At 36.8% G+C, this 20,196-nt stretch overlaps 1 protein-coding gene across 2 annotated transcripts; it reads left to right on the forward strand.

The window, feature by feature from the left end:
• The first annotated feature begins 709 nt into the window (after positions 1–709).
• Positions 710–9,195, forward strand: LOC110854477. 2 transcript variants are annotated; one of them, XM_035855521.1, is made up of 5 exons: positions 710–767; positions 3,332–3,368; positions 7,840–7,962; positions 8,044–8,157; positions 8,687–9,195. In XM_035855521.1, exons 1-5 carry the CDS (start codon positions 723–725, stop codon positions 8,956–8,958), a joined length of 591 nt encoding a protein of 196 aa, XP_035711414.1. In that variant the 5' UTR covers positions 710–722; the 3' UTR covers positions 8,959–9,195. The 2 variants fall into 2 exon arrangements, with proteins under 2 accessions (XP_035711414.1, XP_021958604.1); XM_022102912.2 differs by lacking the exons at positions 710–767; positions 3,332–3,368 and adding an exon at positions 6,939–7,066.
• The last annotated feature ends 11,001 nt before the right edge of the window (positions 9,196–20,196 follow it).

The following is a 20,196-nucleotide window of genomic DNA, read 5'->3' on the forward strand; positions in this document are numbered from 1 at the left end:
ACCAAGTTTTTTGAAAGCATTTGGGCGGGTTATGGAAATGACCGTCATAGAAGTTGGTAAAATGAGTGGAAACCCGCTGATGAGAGGTGTGCGACAAAGTCCTCTTTCTACCGGCATGGAAGATGTATTTTGATCATTGAATCACTGAAAAACTTCGGTATACTCATCATTAGTATAACACAAAAGTTTTATTACATTTGATTCACCCATTCATTTTTGCTGGTCTAAAACATTCTGACACTTACAATATGCGGGCACGTCTTACATGTAAATATATATATGTATTATATTGCACTATATATTGTACTGTATTGCAGTAAAGAGTTATCCAAATAAAATAAAATACAAATAACTTTAAACAGAATTTATTAGCATTGCGGTTTCCTGCATTTCGAGCATTCTATGCACTTCGTCCTTGCATGAATTGCATTTAATGCATTTCATGCAGTCATTTCATGTGGGATGTTATAACCAAGCGTATCACTACCTCTGGCACATAAATATATACGCATTTAACAATATCCAAATGGTATTAATATCTTCTAGCTATTGTGATTAGTAAAGTCTATATTATCTTATTTCCATGGTTCTCAGCAAGTTGAAAATAGAAAGGACCCCTTTGTACAAAAATAGAAGGGTTACCAGAAAACTGATGAAGGGTTTGCAGGATTTCTATTTCATTCATTCATTTTGCCATCGCTGTGGAAGAACCAAAATCAACCATGGTTGCTCACAGTTCCTTAGCGGATGATGATTTTCCCTGCCAGGTAAGAAATTACGCAAAAAAAATATTCTTTTCGATTTATTATGTTAGCTAGTTACACAATAAACCAGTTACGTGTTCAGAGTTATTAAAATCTATCATTCAAGCTCAAAAGAAAATGCTGTCTCAGACTAAAAATCCTTCTTGAAATGACAGCAATTGAGTGGAAAGAAAGATAAGTTAAGGGCTGCTTCATAAGTCCTGGCACTGGTCTGCGCTCAACAAGGAAGGTGGGATACTTTATTAATTTTTAGTATTCTAATATTTCAGAACCGAGATACTATAAAAAGAATTTTTCATCAAAGGTTGATCGAATCATAGGGGTCAAAATGAGACTAAAACAAAAACATGAAATTACAAAATGAGATGTGAAAAAGTTGGCAAACTGCCAACTTTATCCAATAAATAATTTCTCATGGCAAAAATTGGACCTTTTTTTGTACCACGTGCCATCTTCAGCTTTATGTATATACTATATGTAAACACGGTGCGTATACTTAAGAATGTCCCGATAGATAATTGCAGTTTGTTTTCAAAAAATTTCATGTTATCAGAAATTTAAGCTTATTGAATCCACTCTATGGAAAATTCCTATTTTTCAGAGCTTTAAATTCTCGACGTAAATTTGCATTTTTCTTATTTTTTTCGATTACATACCCATCGTCGATAGTTATTATGGTGTATACAAAACTTGGCTGGATTCGGTGAATGAGGAGAGAAATACATAATCGGAAATTGAATATGGCGAATCATCAATTCCTTGAGGTATCGGAAACTTCTAAATTGATAAGCCAACATATAAACGGTTGCAACTCAGGCAGCCGCTGTCCGATTTGCATGAGCTTTTTTAGATGACAGTAAAATGGATGGGCAACATAATGATTCGATACGGAAATAGTCGACGGGTGTGACCGTGTGGTGCGGGTAATCACCAAATCCGTTATCGCCTTTTGTATTAGAAAAACGAAGGCAGAAATTGGTGTGAAAGCTTATATGTCCATCGTGTTGTAATACTTGCAATCAAGCCATCAAACCTAGCCACGTAAAAACCTAGCAGGGGAGTATGTTTATTATCAACTCACGGATCTCAGTGTCCTGTGGATGTGTTATTGTGTCCCATAAATGACAAACAGCCCTGAAGTTTTGTGCCTCCATGGCCACATTGACCTCCACCACAACCACTTAAAGGCGCCCAAAAAACTCTTTCACTCCAGCTTTCACTCATTAAAATGCATGCCAAAAATTCAATTTTACCCTTATTTTGATATTTCTTTCACCATTATACCCCCAGATAGTTGTTTTCTTATACTTAAGTAGTCGACATCAAACTGAACTTGTTCGCTTAATTCGATTAATTTGATTTCGCAGACATAATTTGCGCTGTTGATAACTATAACAATCAGAACTTTAAATTTTAATGCTAAAAAATTCCAAAAGTTGAGTTTGATGTTGGATATAAGAAGAAAACTATCAGAAAAAAATTATGAAATAAATTTCAAAATAGGAGTATAATTAGATTTTTGGTGTGGATTTTAATGAATGAAAGCCGGAGTGAAAGCGTTTTTTGGGCACCTTTGAGTGGGTGTGGCGGGCGCAAATGTGGCCATGGAGTCAAACCAGTTCAAGGTTGTTGTGCATTCATGAGACACTATTACATATCCCAAGGGCATCAAGATCCGTGAGTTGATAGTACACAACCTCCCCTCCTTAGCAGGGTTAGCAATGCTAACTTAGAATCAGGCGAGCTAGTCATCGGAAATGTAAATATCAAATTACCAAGAACTATACTAACATATATAATGATGAGTGGAACATGCAGTTTGACCATCAGCAGCCTTTTAACATAGATTACGTTATACAAGGGATCTTGTGTAACATTAAAATGTAATAAATTAAGCTACATAAACCTAAATAAAAGTTTTCTGCAATAGATTATATTATAGGGGTAGCTTGGCATTAAGTCGAACGGACATGAACATCAAGATAACTTCTGATGGTCCTAATATTCCACAGGAAGGTAAATTTAAAATATCTTGGACATTTTTCAAGAGAGACCGTTCTTGATGACTACCCTTAAAAAATTTGTAACACGTTTACCATTTACTATTTAAAACTTATAAAAGCAAAGTGGGGCTGAAAGTGCTGAAAAGTAAGCCTTGACTCGTTGATCGTCGTTGAACTTAAGGCATTCTATAGTCCAAATCTCGTCGATTTGTAAGTTCACAATCATATTGGCTGTAACATTGAAGTAAAAAGTTGTCATAAGGAAAAAAGTAACGTATGGTATCGTTTTGACAGTATTCAACGAGTTATTTTTTTAAAAATTTCTCATTTGATATGGCCGAGGCCCTCATCATTTTTCAACGAGTTATTAAGGAGACCTTAAAATCGGAATTGACGAATCTCATGGATAACATTTTTATTTAATTTTATTAAAATAGAAATTTTCTCTGTAGTCCATTACGTTACATAAATATTTCAGCACAGCATCTCGTTTTTTGAGCTTATTTTATTGCGGCTAAGTTGATAATTTAGAAAAATTATAAATTAACGATTTACTTTTTTAAGGATCCAAGGTTGCATAGAGCTCAACGGATAACGGAAGGTTAGTAAAACGTCAAACATTTTTGCTTATTGCGTACGCTCGATTATTTACATTGCATTGATGTAAAATACACAGTGTACTAAACAATTCATCAATTCCTTCCAATAATGCTGGTTGTCATTTGTACATTAACGATCTCATTATCAATGTGGCATCATGATTGCCATTGTTCCCTTAATTTTCTCATTTAAGAAAACCTTTCTGAGGAAGTATTTTATAGCTTTAATCAAAAGCTGTCAAGGAAATAAGTAATTATGGCTACCGTAAATATTGAGCCGATTCATGAAAGCGAATCTAGCCATATGAATAACATTTAATTATAGAAATTATTGGTCATTTACTTTAATGCTTAAAATTAAACTTTTTTAATCATTTGCAAACAATATAAAAAATAGCAAAATGGGCTATCATCATCTATAATTAGCACTTAAAAATGCTGAAAATAATAGGCTAACAATTTTTTAAGCGACAAATATGCTTTCACTAGTTCAAAATGTATGTACATATTTCTACAACTGCATTAAGATCAATGCACCAGATAATTCTCGAATAAATTAATTTTAGTAATAAATAACTAGTGTAGATAAATGCAAAAGCTAATCTTCAAAATAAAATTGTGACGTGCGAAGGCCAAACTGGAAGCACGGAATTACATAAATATACCACGGAAGGTGCGACATATGTTGCTGCAATAATAAATGCATAATACTTATTTATTACATTATTTAGTTCTCATGGTAACATCCTGGCCACGCTATCAGTCCCATCGAATTTCCTTGATAACTTTAAATTAAAAATTTTATTAACCTTCTTGATTAGTTGATGTGGAATTCTTCTCTCCCTCCATTTTAGACTATTTTTAATACATATGTAGTCTATTAAGGTAAAGTGTTACTGATATTAAACCCCGTAGAACGCATTAATTTTGGAGAATTTAAATTGCCCAAAGCACCCACCGCGGAACGAACGAAATTTATTGGCAAAGTGTCACATTCCCGCGTCAGAATTTTTTGTGACACTGACGCTTATATGGGGCTAAAAACGGACCTTTTCCTCGACATTAATCAATACATGGCGGAGAGATCGATGTCGGTTCGAAAATGCCAAGTCAAACCTAAAGTCTAACAAAAGTCAGAAATACTCAGAAATATGGCTCTTAATCCAGTTTTTCGAGGTTTTTATTACTGTAGAGCCCTGCGCTAAGGTCGGCGGGTTTCCACCCAATATGAAATGGTTGAGGGGGTGTTCCATTTTCAGCAGGAAGTTAACCAAATATTTTTTTAAACTATCTCCTCTCCTTAGTCGAGGGAATTTGGCGATTCTTGCCCAATTCTGCCGATTCCCGCCAAAACCATGAATAGACCCCGATAAGATGATATTTGAACGTCTATTTTGTGATTGCCAAACCCTTAGATTATATAATGTAAAATTATCTAGTTTTTTGGTTCTGAAATGTTTCCGTCGTATAGTAATTCTCATCGATAAACGGATAATTTCCTCTTGTTTTTCCCCGTGCCGCTTGAGGAAAGAGTTGATTTTTTTTAGTTTAGAATCTTTCACCGGATGGGTGACCTTGTGGTACTTACAAAGCTTGATGGCCCTTATGTGTGGGTCCAAGGTCTCTGCACTTGGGGGATTGCTTTGAAGATGAATTAGATGTTACAACAGGTTGTCTCAGGTTATTCGATTTTTTTAAATTAAAAAACTCCGAGTTACAGAAGGACAACGCGTGTTTTTGGGGTCCGACCTTCAGGCCGTAGGAGAATCCTGTCTAACCTTGTTTCTTTATCTTAAAAATTGGTAACCCCAGTGATAAGCCCCTTAGTGCTAATTTTCAAATGTATAGCATCATCATGAATAAACTTAAGGTTTAAATTAGGGGCGACTTGAAAAAAAAACTGAATTTGCTTATCACAAAAATTTGTAAGTACTCTGATAAGTTCTTAAACCCCAATTTTCGAATGGATATCATTATATTAAATTCCGATAAGCTTAAATTTCTAATCTGGGGTGATTTGGCAGAAAGAATTTGCTTACCATCGAAATTTAAATGCTCTGATAAGCTCCGTTGCGCTAATTTTCGAATGGATGTCGTCATTATAAAGTCAGACAATGCATTAAAGTTTTAAATTTGAGGAGATTTGAGGGTATTTTAATAACTTTAAAATTACGATCATGAGATCCCTCCCCCAGAAACTTTGCCCTCAGAAAACTCATGGTTCAGGTCATTTTTATTCGGGCAATAAAAGCTTGTAGCTCGTCTCATGGAGAAACTTCTGGCATCAGGCTGTCAGACTCAAAATAACCGCAACCACAAGTTTTTTTTAACGATTTATGTGTAGGTAAAAAACCGCTAATTTTCGAATTTTGAAACTTTTGATGCATCAGAATGTTCGTATTCATAGGACAAATCAAATACCAAATACAAGTTATGGTCTAATTCCGAGTGTACATTGTATTTCTCATTTTCCCCAGTTTCTTTCCTCGATAAACGGATGGGGGGGGGGTGGTTGCATACATATACTTCAAAAATGGCTATGCTGTTATGCTGTATGGGCGGTTGCACCCGGTCATCTACCAGTAAATTTGTATATCTAATTCGAAGAAATCGATGCAACGTGGAATGGAACATTTCCCATAATAATGTAATGATACTTGTAAATTCAAGTCACACATAAAAATGTTCAAAATTTCCTACTTAGTCTGAAAATTTAATTGGTATTGATTTAAATTGTGGCCTAAAGAATTTTGTTTCAATCTGCCCCAAAAATTTTCAAAACCCACAAATACCCGCAAAAACCCCATTAAACATTAGGGTTTTACGGAGATTCTACGTATACCCCAAAAACCAAAAAAAAACCCAACCCACAAAAACCCAGGGTGGTGTACACTGATGAATTGTAGCCACTGAATGTATGTGAAAAATGCTACTTGCGTTTTAATTTTATCTTATCGGGCTCAAAAGTACTGGGGAGTAACACTTTATCTGAATAGACTAGGTACATAAGAAGTTTAAATTGACAAAATTTGCAATTACACTTTTAACATTTCTTACATCTAACATTTCTGTGGTGCAATAAATACATACTTATGTACGTACGTATATAAATACATATATATGTACATATGTACATATGTAAATACATACATATGCACGCATGGCGCTGGTCGTTTAGCTTTTTTCTCAATAGAATATGTGCACATACATCTCTGCGAATACAACTTATACTACAATGAATAAATGCCACTCTTTATACATATGCACGTATCGTTTATTTCTACCATTACATTATGATTATTCACCAAAGAAATATTAAATAGTCTGTTGCTAAATAATCTCCGTGCAGGAAATAATATTGAGGACATCGGAGTGAAGAAATTGACTCATTCATTCTCAATGTCATTTTATGCTACCGTGTAAATAATAAAGTGACTGGAAATGCATTAAATAAAATCACAACATACGTACTCCTGCTCAGTCTCATTTGAGATAAGATGATATGCAAATTTCAGAGATATGAATGTTTGACGGGGAGGAAAGAATTTGTATGATGGTGGTGGTGTATAAGACGCTGAAAGTCTTGCATACTTAAATATCCACCTTTACTTTAGTTCACTCTCGTTACTTCTAAGAGCAAGCAAAATATTTTGTGAAATTGTTTCTTTTCATCAGTTTTTGTACTAAAAAAATATGGAAGGTAAGAATTTTGTATTTCTATTTTTAAGAGTTTAAGGTGCGTGTGGAAGGGGTGTATTTATAAACTTGTTGACAGATCTGGAAGTGGTCACATTTTATTTTTTTCCTGGGGAACATAAATTTGTCGCTGGAATTGGTTACATATTCCATCCAGACTTTTCTTTATTATTCAATTTGTAGTATATAAATTTACTTTGTACGACGATTTAGTCCAAATTGGTTTAAATTCTCTTTCTTATCTCACCGTAGTCAATTTATTTCTCGCCTTTGCGACTTTTCGTCACCCGCCACCACCCCCACTGGGTTCACCACCTACGCTTCGTACACTTTTCCCAATTATTATTTTCATTTGTTTAATTTCCTAATCCGTTTTCACATAGAATCGTGGTCAAAATTTTAATTTTTTGTACTCAGGAAGTTTCGTTCTCAGGTTGGACATCATTTGCCAAAATTAATGTGGGTGGAGTAGAGTGAGGGGATGTGGTATTGTTTGGATGGGTTGAGAATTAATATTTGAATTTCTTAGAAATTATGATATTGCTGATAAGTTCCTTGCATAGATTTATTTTATTCTGTGTGATTAATTAATGACGGTTGAACTATTTATACATACATATTAGAGAACCTAAGATAAATATAATTAACTAAGAATTAAAACTAAAAGAAGTTAGCAAATGCCTAAAAATATATTTGAGTACGATGACTAAATGTGTTAACCCCTTCAAAATGTAAGTTACTGGTGGCTGAAAATTAATTAAATTTCAATTTTTTCAGGTATTCTAGCCGAGCGAAGACGGGAAAATCTGTGGCGCCGGGCTGACAATCAACGCCACTTGAACGCGCTCCAAGACCAGCTTAAGGTTCTTAATGACCTAATGGTTTTATCGGAAGAGGAAGGCAAGAATAATAATTTTAATAAAAAATACATTTCACTAATATTTAAAAATTATTTAATGATGCTTGACTACAAAATTATAGACAAACTCAGATCGGATGTTTTGGCTGATATTCGCGACACAAAAATTCTATTAGGGATAGAACCAGCCCCACCGATTCCAATTGAGGATCCGGAATCTGATAACTCGCAACGCCGTAAGTATAAAAATTATTAGTTATAATTAATCAAATAACCCCATAACAATGTATATACAGAGGGTGTTTACATATTTAGTAGAAAGACAATTTAATTGGTAACTGCGAACCCATTATCTATTTTGGCGCCAAATTTTGAACATGCATTCCCCAAGGGCACGGTCACACATGTATAGGGTGACCATACGTCCCGGTTTTCAAAAGTTGTCCCGGCGTCCCGAAAATGTCCGGTTTTGACAAAGTGCCCCGGTTTTCAAAATCGTAGGACAAAATTAAATTATCTCGATTTTTCACCAAAATATTGATGAAAAGGTAGATTTTAGCACATATTTAAACACCAGTAACGTGCATCTTTTAGGGGCCATCTCTGAAGATAGAAATTTAAAACTTTAAAGGGGTGTTGTCTTTACCTTCAAGATTTTGTGTGCCAAAATTAGCAAAAATTAGCAAAAAAAGTTACCAATTTAATTGTCTTTCTACAAAATCTGTAAACATCCTTTAGATAAAAACAATTTACTTACAAAATTAGGACCACGAGAGCAATTGTATCCACCCCCGTACCGCGAGCTTCCTAGCGCCAGAGAAGGGACAACGGTGCAAAACATTGCCCTAAAGTTAGGTGCATCGGCCCTAGTGGGGTCCATGGTAGGTTCCGCAGTTGGGTCGCGGTGGGGTGAGGTTGGAGCCGGTCTTGGTGCAGGCGTGGGCGGGCTAGTTGGGACCACAGGTTTTGCCATCTTTTTGGCATGCAAAAAGGTTGCGTGCCAACCTCCTCCGGAAACAACTGGATCATCTGTCTAATTTAAATATTTGTGGATTCAACTACTTTTACTCAATTCATTCAAAATTTTGCTACAATGTAGTCCGATATATTGTTACTAATTAGTATAAAAAATAATTTTGAAATATCAACCTGTTCTTGGGAAAATTGTACTCGAGTTTGAGATTAAAAATCGTAGCATTAAATAAGTTACATACTGTATGATAAGTTATCATTGATAACCAATCTGAACATAAATTCATATAATGTCTTTATTACCCTAATTAATTATCCATAGAAATAAAATTGTTTGTGCGCATAAAATTGGAATTCTCTTTAAGAGCGTACTCCTGCTGGAGATACGCTTAGTTCACACTAGGCAATAATCGAGGGAGGATTCGCGAAATGTAATTTTCCCAAAACTCGTGTGAGAAATTCGTGATTTTTGCGTGGCTAATTTATGGATGACCCCCCACCTCAGATAAGACAATCCCGGTGAAGCCTGATAAATAGTCTCATTTATTTTATTAGGTCGCCTCCGCTTCCCATGCCTCCACCCAGGTTGTACTGCCCGCTTTGCGACACGTGATCTTTCACTCTCTCACGCCGCTGCGGCGAGCCATCCCATTGTTCGAAAGTGCGACAACTGCGAGCTCACCTTCCCCTCGGCCGAATCCCTGACCCAGCACAAATTAGAGTTTCATAAAAAATGTGAAATCTGTGGGCTCGTATTTCTCAGATCCAATTTCCCTTACCACGTCCAGAAATGTCGGGAAGTTAACGGCGAAAGCGTTAGTAAAGGCGGAACCATTGACCGGAAGTCGGCTCCTATGAGGGTCAAAAAGCCTGCAAGGGTGGGGAAGAACCACTGTTCGAAAGTGCCACTAGTGCGGCATCTCTTTCTCCTCGGCCGAATTCCTGAACCAGCACAAATTTAAGTTTCGATTGGAGGATAATTCCTCCCGCTCATCTCCTCCCCCTCGTTTGCTCCCGCCCAACCCCTCCCGCTCGTCTCCGCCCGTATACATTTTCCTCCCCGCAATATCTCCTCCCCGCTGATCTCCTCCCGTATACATTTTCCTCCCCGTTGTGTCGCTTTTCCTCGGTATTCTATTTTGTCTGACTACCCAATGTTATAAGATCCGAGATTTGGGTCCGTTCAGATTAGGTGGCACGGTTTTGGGGATTTTTACAAATCTTCAAATAATTATGAATATCATCTACAAAAATATATATTTCTGTCTTAAATTTTGATTTGAAAGTTTAAAACCGAAATTTTACCGTCTCCCACCATGCAAGCATATGCATAAAGTTGATTTTAATATGTCTTCTGAATTCTGCATATTTTGGTACCAAAAGGTTCAAAATCAGACAATTAAAAAGTTTTTCCTATGACATTTTCAAACTATGTCCACGCTAAAGTTTCCATGCATATATTTATCATTTAATGATGCACACATCAAATTATTGCACGTTGTAAAAAGAAATGCCTCACCTAAGTTTGTTTTTGATTTTTTTTGTTTTAAATTATGATGATATGGAAACTCGTAATGAATACCCTCAATTATTTAAAAAATCGTCAGAACCATGTCACACACTTTGAACGGCCCTAGATCCCCTATCTTGAATATATTGGGTAGTCAGACAAAGTTGAATACGGAAGGAGGAGACGCAACGGGGAGGAAAATGTTTACGGGAGGAGATCAGCGGGGAGGAGATAGTGCGGGGAGGAAAATGTAAACGGGAGGAGACGAGCGGGAGGGGTTGGGCGGGAGCATATGAGGGGGAGGAGATGAGCGGGAGGAATTCTCCCATCACCTTAAGTTTCACACGGCGTGTGGAATTTGTGGGGGCGACTTTCCAAAATCCGATTTCTCTCAGCACGCCCAGAAATGCTGCGAAATTAACGTCAGGATCGCTGGATCCGGGGACCTCGAGTCGGCCACGAAACACGTCTCAGAGAAGGGTGTCGTCACGTATGACTGTACCCGATGCAATGTCAGGAAGCTGTCGGAGTGGGATTTTTTGCTACACATTTGTTTCCAACACAGAGCTCGGCGGATATCATGGATATTGGAGGTTTGGAGGTTGGAGGGAGAGAATTTTTCATGGATATTGGAGGGTGGAGGTTGGAGGGCGAGAATTTGGCCTGGATATTGGAGGTTGGAGGTTGGAGGGCGAGGTTTTGGCCCGGATATCGGATATTTGGAGGTTGGAGGGCGAGAATTTAACATGTTGAACCTCCATGGATATTGGAGGTTTGGAGGTTGGAGGGCGAGATTCTGGGATGGATATTGGAGGGTGGAGGTTGGAGGGCGAGAATTTGAGATGGATATTGGAGGTTGGAGGTCGGAGGGCGAGATTTTGGGATGGATATTGGAGGGTGGAGGTTGGAGGGCGAGATTTTGGCCCGGATATGGATATATATCCGGATATTTGGAGGTTTTCGCCCGATATCCGCCGAGCTCTGCTCCAACATGAGGGTGGGTTTTTGAAAATTGTTGATTTGTTCAAATGTACATACACGCTTAAAAAGAATGGGACGCTGCCCTTTTCAAAATTATTTATATAAGTAACAGCCCTTTGAATTCGGTAGTAAGTATTTCACAAGGTAAAATTACCTGAAATTAAATAAATTAATTAAAAGCACACTCTGAAAAGTATAATTTTATATTTTTAAGAGTGTGAAACATAACCAAGTTGCTAATTTATTTTTAAAAAAATGAAGGCATGGTTTTATTAAATTTTAATAGCTGTACATATTTTTCGATACTATTGTCCACTAATTTTTTGCTTGACTTCTTTAGAAACCCAGCGCTTTAAGTGTCCAAATGTCACGTGCGAAAGGGTCTTCTCGTCCAAAATGGCGCTGAGCGTTCATTGCCGGGAGATGCATACCATCCCCGGCGGGAAACTTTGCGAACGGTGCGTGATCATCTTCCCTTCCCAGGAGGCACTAGATTACCACGTGCGGCAAGGGCACAAGCCTGTCGGACACGTGACTTCGAATTGCAGTGGGAAATTGGACTACGGAAAAAATTGGATGAACATGATACAAATTTAGAGTGTCTTCCTATTCACAAGTGTAAATTCTGTGGTAAAAATGTGTTGGGAACTGCGTACCTGGTTTCGGAACACACGAAATCAGGTGTCGACCTGAGGTGGAATCGTGGGGGAAATAAATTAATGGAGGGAGGAGAGGTGTTCAGCCAATTAGCAATTGTATAGGAAAGGACTTCATAAATTGTGTATTTTCATAAATATGTATGTAATATCTATAAAGCAGAGTAAAAAAATGTAAGTTTTTATCTTCCTCTGAAAATGCAGAGCGATGTCTTGTCTTCTTGTAATTTAACACATACATTTTTGAGGGGCTATGCATGGAATACTGCGACGGGGTAGTAAGCAAAACGCAATAACTTTCTGCAATGGTGACAATAAAGATGTGGCAGGATGTGATAATTGATCAAATTCTTTATAAATTCTCCCATTAAGGACTCGATCGGACGCATGACACAATGCACTTTATTTATGATACATACATACATACGAATGAACCAATTACAGATAATATTTGCGTATTCCGATTGTGAGTTTGGCTTTGCATCATTATAGTTTCACAACGTATTAATCAATGCACCTACATATGTACGTAAATATGCACATATGTCGCACAATTGGTATTCTCGCATTCTGGAATTTTAAAAAGTCCGGCCGGTGTGTTAATGGTCGGTTATACATAAATACCTTAGCAAAATCTGGTTTCAAATCCACCTCATAATAAAGTCCCTACATACTGAACTTAAATACATCTTAACTACACAATATTAATTGACTGATACCGGTGCTTCATACGTACAAACATATGTATCACACATAATACAATTAAATGCATAAGTTTCGCTTCAAAATCGATTTGTTTTCTTAATCCTCTCGTGTTTGGTTTAGAAGATGTCTAACATTTCTAAAAATAAGAACCAGTTTGCTTCCCCCATGATGAACGGAATCGGGAAAAAAATTCTTCCAAATAACCAGAGCATATATTAAAATCCACATAAAAATTATAGATATTAAACATCAATTCATGCAAGTATCTTACTTTATAAATCATATGCATACATGCATACGATTACAATTGGTATACGATACATACATATGTATGATAGGCGCTTGCAAATTTTTTTAAGATAATTTGCAATGCAAATTTTGCATCCAGGTTTGCCGTGTTTCTCTTACTTAATTCAAGAATAAGCAAACCGTAACTTTTTGGGGACTGTCCTACAAGAATAAAAATTATTAGCATGTCATTATTTTTCACAGTGTTGAATGACATACATAGATTTATTGACCTACCAATAATTTTATCGGTATTAAAAGTATTACTAAAAATAAACAATTCGATTAAGATAAGTTGAAACAATCCTAAACAAACCAAACAATGTTAAGAAAAATCGTGATCCAATTTGTTATAGATATTTTATCGTACTTTAGAAATATATAGTTAGTTTAGTGCATGCCGGCAAAACATGTCTGATTAATGGTTATAGCTACACTATTGACTGGGAACTGGTTAAGGGTAATGGATTTGATTTGAATTTCAGCCCGCTCGTAATGTTAATCAAATGGGCGCGCGTTTTTGGCCTGAAATTCCATCACCCTTAACCAGTTCCCAGTCAATAAATACCCCACGTTGTACAGTTACACTAACTAAGGAAACCAGCCAGACCAAAACTTCAACTTATTTGAACTTGGTCTACTGATGTCTTGCAGACTGGAAAAATCACAATCGGTCATTGAAACCTTACCCTCTGCGTTTAACTTTTTCGACTTACACTTCAAAAGCTGTATACTATCTGGAAATTTTTTAATTCTAATTAAATTTCTGCTTTCAACATTACTTAAGCATGCACCCTCCCCAGCAACCTTCGTAGCGTAACAAGTACAATATTTGGCAGTGGTATTAGCTGACTCTATTATTATATCCCACTTGAAATAGGGCCCAAATTTCACAAAAGTTGAATCTTCAATAGTATGATTATCACCCCCCAAAAAGCGCACGCCATGGCATGATATACCTTTCAGTACAGGATCATTTTCGAAGACAATCCTTTTGAGAAGATGATGCGTCCCAGAAACTAGAATTCCGTCATCACTATTTCCCAAGATACGTCCATAATCGTGCAATTGCTTGAATTGTTGTCCAGCGTAATACACCAACCTTCAATGTGTGTAAATTTTACGCGATAAATCTTGACATCGCTCCCCCAGATTTTTATCCCTCTTGACCCTTTCATAATATTTATATTCGATAAAGTGCTTCCATTCCCGTAAATAAAAATACTTGCAGGAGAAGCCCATGAATCCGCCTCATTTTCCTTAAGTGTGAAATCCAGAAAAGTTAGGTCAACTTTAAACGAGCTACTCGTAAATATGGACAAATTCGAAACTGAACAGTTATTTCCATAAATATGAAGTGTGGAAGTCAACGTTTTTTCTACCCCTCTCCCCACGATGGTTAGGTTACTTTTCCCAATTTCGAAACGACCTTGATAAATACCTTCTTCCAAAACGATGGTATAATCTGGGGGAACAATGCTCAAGTAGAGCTCGAGTTCTTCTCCGTTTCGACAGGTTAATATTTTATTGGGGATCTGTAAATTGGGAATCAGTGGTGGCCAATGTTTAATAATTTCTATAATCGCGTCCATCGTCTGAAATCTTTCTTCGACTTTCTTCCTCGTAGAATTTATAACAAGTTGCCTAACCAGTTTGCCGACGAGGGGATGATTTTCGGCGACTAAATCCGTCTCGCCATCATAAACCAATCTGCTAAATAGGCCTCTTCTTTCGTCCAGTTTAATCAAAGCGATAACTTCCCAGATTATTAATCCCAGCGAAAATATGTCAGATTGATAGGAATATTTTCCACTAAGAACTTCTGGCGCGGAGTAGGTCGGAGTTCCAATGTTACTTCGGGTCAAGGTAGAATTATCGGTGCTCCATAGTGTGCGACACTGGCCGAAATCGCCTATTTTTATGGGGAGCCTGTACTCCTTAGTGAACATGACATTAGCCGGCTTTAAATCGCGATGAATGATTTGATTTTTATGTAGAAAAGACAAACCGGAAACTAAATCTTCAATAATCTGTACTTGCTTAAGTTGGTCGATTAGCGAGTCCATCGTGTTTTCCGGGTGGCGAAGCCAGGACGCTAAATTCTCACCGCAAAGCTCCATTTTAATGCAAGTCCATCCCAATTCTTTTATTTTTTGGGGCCTGTCCTTCCATCCGGCCTCAATTATGTTCGGACACTTGTTAAAAATTTTCTTGAGTTGGGCTGGTTTTAGATATTTATTCCGCACAGAATCCTTAACGGTGATAATGTTTCTGTGTTTCGGAATGCGTCTAAATAAGCTTGCTTCGCGTTCGTTTTGAACTTTCTGTTGATCGTCGTCCATTGGATAGATGAATTTTATGCAGGAGTACGTTTTGAATATGCACTCTGCCTTTAGCACAAATCCGAAGGAACCATGGCCTAAGAACGATTCGTAATTTATAATGTCGTCCACCAAGTCGTCAAGAATGATCGACATATTGGATAAGTAAATAATTTTGAAACGGTTGCTAATTTCTGAGAAATATTGTAACACTTGGATATATGTATGTACAAGTGAAGTAGTGGAATTGGTATTGAATAAGGTGTGGATAATATATTGGTCGTACATATGTATATAATTTACGCAGGGATATCTGGATATATCGCAGGATATAATTGTGCATGGTGGTGGTGGTGTGCACATTCCTTGCTCCTCCATTTTAGAATTTTATAATAATCCAAAATTTTGGATGTGCAACTGCCCCACCCAAACTAAAAATTGTTTCACTTAACTTAGCATCAAATCTGCTACTTGGTAAAGCTAAATTTAAAGCTAATTTCGCTGTTACATCACATCTTAAGCCATTTAAAAGTTTGACAAATTAATCGCGACAGTGCCAGCTAACATTAAATCTTATTCACTGTGTAACTTCTAATGCTAGCCCATATATAAACTTATATAAAACTGTGAACTCTAAATTTCTTACATTTTGAAGTCGAGTAATTCAACGACGACGACTCTAACCTTTTCTCAATTATTCAATCATCACTCCATTCGCAGCATACAGACTTGTTTTGATTAACTTTTCTGGTCGTCCCATCGGTCCCGGTCATGGTCGAGTTTTAATGCACTCTGGAGGCAACTAAAACGCACTGACCTTGGCTGGGCTCAGTCCCAGGCAAGAATTTATTGATTATTTGATCTTTTTCAAATTTGTTACAACATACTAAAAGAAATTTATTTACACAAAATGTTTGGAGCACTGGGGCTGGGAGGAAGTAAAGGGGGTCAAGAACAATCACATGATGAGGCGGCAATAACGTTTGAGCAAAAGATAACAGCAGCAGTAGGAAGTGCAGTCATAGCTGAAGTCGGAAGTGCAGTCAGAGCTGAAGTCGGAAGTGCAGTCAGAGCTGAACTTGCAACATTCACAGCCGATGTTTTGGACAAAATCGGAAACCTATCGGAATAAAGTCGAAAGAGTTGAAAAGCGCCAAGATGTTTTAGAGAAGAAGGTTGATGCGATGGAGTCAGGCGTCAAACAAGACCTATTGTCACTGAGGGAAGAAATTCATGAGCAAAAGCGACGTATTCTTCGGATGTCGAACATTGTTATGATGGGAGTCCCAGAGACTGCAGCCGGGTTACAGGCAGCAAAACAAATATTGAGTGTAATTGCTCCCGCCTGGAACCACACTCTGCACGACACAAGAATAGGTGACCCTAATGGAAGGAAGCCGAGACCACTCCGAATCGTATTCCCATCTGCAGCAGAGAAGTCTGCTGCCCTGAACAATCGCAAATTACTGGCTGGACGGGAGGAATTTAGATCGATCTCAGTTCGGAAGGATCTTACTCACAAGGAGCAGGAGGAATGGAAGGCAAAGGTGGCGTCAAGATCATCAAACGGTGGGAGAAAAACACGGGCGTCGCTAAAGAGGAAAAGTGATCAGGAACATATTTCACAGCGGCGACCCAAAGAAAATAGGGTTGAAGTGTCAACAGAGGATGGAAATATGGTTGTTGATTGACTAATGTATCGTAAGAAGGTTATTTGTATCGGTCATCAAAATTTACGGTCGTATAATGATAAATTTCCAATGGTTTTAAAACTCGTTACTGATTATAACCTAGATGTATTTTGTTTGACTGAGACTTGGTTCAAGGAGGACAGTGAGTATTGCGTGCCGGATGGTTATAAAATGTACAGAAAGGATCGATTAACAAGAGGTGGAGGAGTTGCGATAATTGTAAGAAAATATTTCAAAGTAAGGGTAATGAATTATGATATAAAGTGGTTGGATCGAAGTTGTGTGGAATATCTTATTCTTAAGGTTCAAATTAATCATAGGCAGTCAATTATTGTTTGCGTAATTTATAAACCTGATCCGTGTCTAAATGATTTGCGTAATATCCAAGCAATTCTCTCTTTTCTCAACACGATGTCGAATCAAAGCTTTATACTTGGTGACTTTAATGTAAATATGCTGGTTAATTCTTCCGAGTCAAAGAAAATGATAAGCTTAATTGATCGACATAATTATGTTCAGCTAATTAAAATGCCTACCAGAGATGACAGTCTATTAGATTTTGTTATTGTTAAAGATAATCAAGTTTCAAAAATTATTGAGATCAATGTTTCAGAGGAGGGTATATCTGACCATCGTTTCTGCTTTTGTAAAGTCAAAGTATGTAACGAGATAAATAGATCAAAACAGATAAAGAAGCGTAACTATAAAAGTATAAATTTTGAACTATTTGTAAATGATATGGTTGAAAGTATCAAGAAGTTACCATTTGATGGTAATTGTAATATTTTGTGTCACGCACTAACCAATAATATTCTTTCTGTTTTTGATAGACATGCTCCAATTGAAACAACTACAGTCAAGCTGGATAGAACTTCAACTCGTGTATCAAAGCGCACACAAGAACTTATACAGAGAAGAGACTTTCATTATAATTTGTGGAAGAAATCACGTAGTACTTATGATTTTTGTGAGTTTAAGATTTTGAATAAGTCAATTCGCAACTCTTTGAAGGTAGATACTTTTGATAACACTCAACGCTTAGTAAACAAGATAGGCCCTTGGGATACTCTCAAGTTATTTGGCTTGCGCTTTGGCAAAATCCAGGGAGAAATAGGTGCCAACATTAGTCTAGATCAAATTAATCAATATTATTGCTCAATGGGCTTTCCAGAAGGGGTGGCACCTTTTGATACTGTTGGAAATTTTAGCCCAATTGATATTTCCAAGTCAGCAAAATTTTTGGTGAAATCCGTTTCAACGTTTGAGATAGTTTCTGCATGGAAAGGCCTCAAGCACAAATCTTCCAAATTTCCAGATACTGTAGGCATGTCAATGTACATGTTAGGGCTTGCTCTTCCCATTCCTCATTTTAGGGATTCTCTTGTTTCAGTTTTCAAAAAGTCATTTTCCTCTGGTAGAGTCCCTGACCAATTAAAGTGTTCGCGTGTTGTCCCCATTCCCAAAATTAGTAATGCTACGAAGCCAGACGAATTTAGGCCAATAACTCTAACGCCCTATCTTTTGCTGTTGATGGAGAAAGTCTTCAGCAATAGACTTGAAAAATATCTAGACGAAAATAAAATATTGTACCGTTCTCAGTTCGGTTTCCGTAAATATCACAGTACAGAGCACTTAGGACTAGGACTCACGGACTTGATTCGTCTGAATTTGGATAAGGGAATGGTGTGCGTTTTGATCACTGTTGATTTTAAGAAGGCTTTTGATTCTGTTCATAGAGGAAAATTGTTACAAAAGTTACATGATTTGTATGGTATATCTGACCACTGGCTACGTGATTATCTGTCAGACAGAAAACAATTTGTTGATGTAGATGGTAAAAAGTCAAAAGTATTAAAAACTATGGCGGGTGTTCCAGCTGGTAGTATTCTCGGTCCTAGATTGTTTTCTTTGTATATTAATGACATGCCGAAAGCGTTAAAATATGCATTACCTAACTACTTTGCAGATGACTCAACTTTTGCTTATTTTGGACACATCAGAAGACTAGCAGAGTTACAAAATTGTGTAAATGAAGACATGAATAATATTGTACGGTACACTTCGGATAATAGCCTGTCACTTCATGACCGTAAAACAAAAATGTTGTTACTCGGGTCTCGTTCACATCTCAGTTTAATGTCCAATTTTAATGTTACTGTTAGTGGTGTTACTATTGTTCCGTGTGACAGGTTAAAATGTGTGGGTTTAACTATTGATTCTCGTTTAAGCTGGAGGTATCATATTGATGACATGGCTAAAAGGGCTTATTTTAGAATAAGAAGCTTGTACACTGTAAGGCAATATTTTACACAAAAATCACTTATAACTATTGGAGTGGCTGTAGTAATCTCAATTTTAAATTACATGTCTTGTGTCTGGGGTGTCGCCTCACAGAGAAACCTTATTGTTGCAGAAAGAGTTATTCGGTCATTGGCTCGATTAGTGTTGCGCAAAAGAAAGTTTGATCCAGTGTCGTCCGATATAAAGTTAGATTTAAATTGGTTATTCCCAAAGGATATGTCAATTTTTCGTACACTCTGTATTATGTATAAAATTGTTAAGCTCAATAATGTTCCATTTTTTGACGGTTATTTTTGTAAACTATCTGAGTTTCACAATCATATGACTCGGGGCTCGAGCAACAATAATTTTCGTAGTACCATGAAGCCAAGGACAGAATTTGGGAGAAACTCTTTTAACTTTAGGGGAATATTATTATGGAATTCACTACCTAATGACATTAAGGATGAACTGAGTTATGTTACGTTCAAAAATAAGTTAAGGACCTATTTATTGATGAAATAAGTTAAGGTATTTATTGATGAAATAATTTAATCAACTCGAACTATTATTTGTAAAACAATATATTTATGTTAAATCAAGATGAGCTTGATATTGTTTAAGCGACGTAGATGATCAAGATATTTCCTACTAGATAGGGTTTGATCATTTTTGTAAATTATTTGACAGAATTTGTGTGCTGAAATAAATATATTATTATTATTATTATTATTATTATTATTATATCTTATCTTCTTGCAATTGAATCAATTTTAGGGGGTGATGCATTAAATACTTCAACGGGGTAGTCGTCTTGGCATAATATACTTCTGGTGTGTAATTATAAAATCTCGCGTGATGGGTCACCCAT

This window comes from Folsomia candida, unplaced genomic scaffold, assembly GCF_002217175.1.
Source record: "Folsomia candida strain VU population unplaced genomic scaffold, ASM221717v1 Fcan01_Sc010, whole genome shotgun sequence".
Taxonomy (NCBI): domain Eukaryota; kingdom Metazoa; phylum Arthropoda; class Collembola; order Entomobryomorpha; family Isotomidae; genus Folsomia; species Folsomia candida.

Bases quoted from the DNA above. Each gene is read 5' to 3' on its own strand.
- LOC110854477 (XM_035855521.1), top strand. From the start codon at position 723: ATGGTTGCTCACAGTTCCTTAGCGGATGATGATTTTCCCTGCCAG. The intron at 3,369-7,839 runs GTTAGTAAAACG...CAATTTTTTCAG, and splicing joins AGCTCAACGGATAACGGAAG to GTATTCTAGCCGAGCGAAGA. The intron at 7,963-8,043 runs GCAAGAATAATA...ACAAAATTATAG, and splicing joins GGTTTTATCGGAAGAGGAAG to ACAAACTCAGATCGGATGTT.